Source organism: Canis lupus, chromosome 18 (assembly GCF_011100685.1).
Source record: "Canis lupus familiaris isolate Mischka breed German Shepherd chromosome 18, alternate assembly UU_Cfam_GSD_1.0, whole genome shotgun sequence".
Lineage (NCBI taxonomy): Eukaryota > Metazoa > Chordata > Mammalia > Carnivora > Canidae > Canis > Canis lupus.
In genome coordinates, this window is record NC_049239.1 from 38,419,534 (window position 1) to 38,423,093 (window position 3,560).

The 3,560-nt window shown below is 38.8% G+C and overlaps 1 protein-coding gene across 1 annotated transcript; it reads right to left on the bottom strand.

Annotated features, from left to right (window-relative positions):
- Positions 1-433: 433 nt before the first annotated feature.
- On the bottom strand, positions 434-1,378 carry OR5B2B (olfactory receptor family 5 subfamily B member 2B). Its single transcript, NM_001388585.1, is given in 1 exon segment — positions 434-1,378. A coding segment is annotated over 1 exon segment (945 nt).
- Positions 1,379-3,560: the final 2,182 nt, after the last annotated feature.

A 3,560-nucleotide genomic window follows, 5' to 3' on the forward strand; every position in this document is an offset into this window, starting at 1 on the left:
AGATATAAATCAATATTCTAATATTTAAAATGGTTATTTTAACGTTTTTACTAAAAATTAGTCATACTACATTCAACTCCTTTAACAAACTCCCCACTGCTGTGTGTATGTGCACATATAAGATTCTTGCATATGTTTCTATTCACAGGTTTGTGTATGTCATGCTTTACATGGAGACTTGCATTGCCATATGGTAGAAAAATAATTAATATATAATTAATAAAGTTTACTACAAGCGGAGCCCCCAAATTCTTAAGGTTCTCCTTGGCCATCCTCCTTCAGATATCACATATTTGGACATATATTTTCCCTTCAAGATGATAGATTTTTGAACAAGAAATGGTATCACCTCAGTAATTTAGGCGCAGTGCATCATCAAGGTGGTCATTGCATGTTGGATATCTGAGAACAATGGCACAGGCCATCATGAATATTAAGAGGTAAAGCCTGCAGACAATTTCGCCTTCTCAACCACCTTCTTGAATGCATTTTTAACCTCCTTGTTTCTCAAGCTATAGACTAGGGGATTCAGCATGGGGATGACCATAGAATAGAACACAGATACGATTTTGTCTGTGTCCATGGAATGGCTGGAGTTGGGCTGTAAGTACATGAAGATGACTGTCCCATAGAAGATGGACACTGCAGTGAGGTGGGAAGCGCAGGTGGATAGAGCCTTCTGATATCCGTCAGCTGTGTGCATCTTCAGGATGGTGATAAATATGAACAGATAGGAAATCAAGATAATGAGGAGAGCAAAAAAGATGTTGAAGCTTGCTACAACAACAAGAACCAGCTCACTGACATATCTATCAGAGCAAGAGAGAGCCATGACTACTGGCACATCACAGAAAAAGTGATGGACTAGATTGGACATGCAAAAAGAGAGACTGAATGTGTCATGAATGTGAATGGAGGCATTCAGAAAACCACAGAGGTAGGAGCCTATGGCCAAATGAGCGCATACACTTGTTGTCATGGTAGTGGTGTAATGGAGGGGTTTGCACACTGCTGTGTAGCGGTCATAAGCCATTGAGGCCAATAGGAAATTTTCCACAGTGGCTAAGGCTACAAAAAAGAACATTTGAGCAGCACATGCATTGTAGGAGATGACCTGATCTCTTATAAGTAATCCAGCCATGACTTTGGGAGTGACAGCTATAGAGTAACCAAAGTCAACCAGAGACAGGTTACTAAGGAAAAAGTACATGGGAGTGTGGAGACGGGAGTCCAAGAGAATCAGCACCACCATGCCCAGGTTCCCAGCCAGAGTGATGAGGTAAATGAGGGTGAACATGATAAAGAGGGGGATCTGGAGCTCCGGGGCATTAGTTAGTCCCAGCAGGATGAATTCAGTCACTTCTGTGTTGTTCCCCATCGACGCTGTTGGGAATCACAGGATGCCCTGTAGGGATGAGAAATAAATGAAGAAAAAGCAAACAAGCAATTGAAGTGAAATTGAAAGAGCTACATAAAAAGATGATAGATAGATAAATAGATAGATGATAGATAGATGTGCATGATTTCCTTATACCAATCATTCTTTATTATATACATTTATATACAATATCATAAATATTTTTTCAAGTGAATATAGAACATGGAACATTTTTCATGAGAACAAATTTCTCAATGCATTGCAAGCAACTGAAATCAACAATACTGTTAAAAACAAAACAAAAGGCCCAAAGTGGAGTCATTTCTGCTAAGAACCAAGTTACCAAGTCAAGTTTTACCTTAATTATATTTTTGACCTCCCCAGAAGTGTAATCTTGGACAAGTCAGTCAGGAGCTACCTGATCAGCACTAGTGAAGTAGTCTACCTGGTAGACCCCTGCAATTCCCCTAAAGGAAAGCTATCTTTCTACAACAAATCCACTTTTTGCTAGTATAACTTTCTTGTTTTTGCTCCTTTCTGCCTATAGGCCTTTCATTTTGTATAATTCCTTGGAGCTCCTTTCTATCTGCTAAATGGGATGCTGACTGATTCATGCATGACTCAATGAATAAAGTCAATAAGATCTTCAATATTTACTCAGTTGAATTTTGATTTTTAACAGTATATTCCTCAATAACAGTGAAATTATGCTAACAATTTAAATATATATAATATATATACTATAGAAAAATTTTAAATAATTTTGAAATTAGGCAATACAGTTTCAACTTTTATTTTTTTATTTTTTTTAATAAAATAATTTTTTATTGGTGTTCAATTTACCAACATACAGAATAACACCCAGTGCTCATCCCGTCAAGTGTCCCCCTCAGTGCCCGTCACCCACTCGCCCCCACCCCCCGCCCTCTTCCCCTTCTACCACCCTTAGTTCGTTTCCCAGAGTTAGGAGTCTTTATGTTCTGTCTCCCTTTCTGATATTTCCCACACGTTTCTTCTCCCTTCCCTTATATTCCCTTTCACTATTATTTATATTCCCCAAATGAATGAGAACATACACTGTTTGTCCTTCTCTGATTGACTTACTTCACTCAGCATAATACCCTCCAGTTCCATCCACGTTGAAGCAAATGGTGGGTATTTGTTGTTTCTAATGGCTGAGTAATGTTCCATTGTATACATAAACTACATCTTCTTTATCCATTCATCTTTTGATGGACACCGAGGCTCCTTCCACAGTTTGGCTCTTGTGGACATTGCTGCTATAAACATCGGGGTGCAGGTGTCCTGGTGTTTCATTGCATCTGAATCTTTGGGGTAAATCCCCAACAGTGCAATTGCTGGGTCTTAGGGCAGGTCTATTTTTAACTCTTTGAGGAACCTCCACACAGTTTTCCAGAGTGGCTGCACCAGTTCACATTAAAGGCATTCAAATTGGCAAAGAAGAAGTCAAACTCTCCCTCTTTGCCGATGACATGATACTCTACATAGAAAACCCAAAAGCCTCCACCCCAAGATTGCTAGAACTCATACAGCAGTTTGGTAGCGTGGCAGGATACAAAATCAGTGCCCAGAAATCAATGGCATTTCTATACACTAACAATGAGACTGAAGAAAGAGAAATTAAGGTGTCAATCCATCCCATTTACAATTGCACCCAAAAGCATAAGATACCTAGGAATAAACCTAACCAAAGAGGTAAAGGATCTATACCCTAAAAACTATAGAACACTTCTGAAAGAAATTGAGGAAGACACAAAGAGATGGAAAAATATTCCATGCTCATGGATTGGCAGAATTAATATTGTGAAAATGTCAATGTTACCCAGGGCAATTTACACATTTAATGCAATCCCTATCAAAATACAATGGACTTTCTTCAGAGAGTTAGAACAAATTATTTTAAGATTTGTGTGGAATCAGAAAAGACCCTGAATAGCCGGGGGAATTTTAAAAAAGAAAACCATATCTGGAGGCATCACAATGCCAGATTTCAGGTTGTACTACAAAGCTGTGGTCATCAAGACAGTGTGGTACTGGCACAAAAACAGACACATAGATCAATGGAACAGAACAGAGAACCCAGAAGTGGACCCTGAACTTTATGGTCAACTAATATTCGATAAAGGAGGAAAGACTATCCATTGGAAGAAAGACAGTCTCT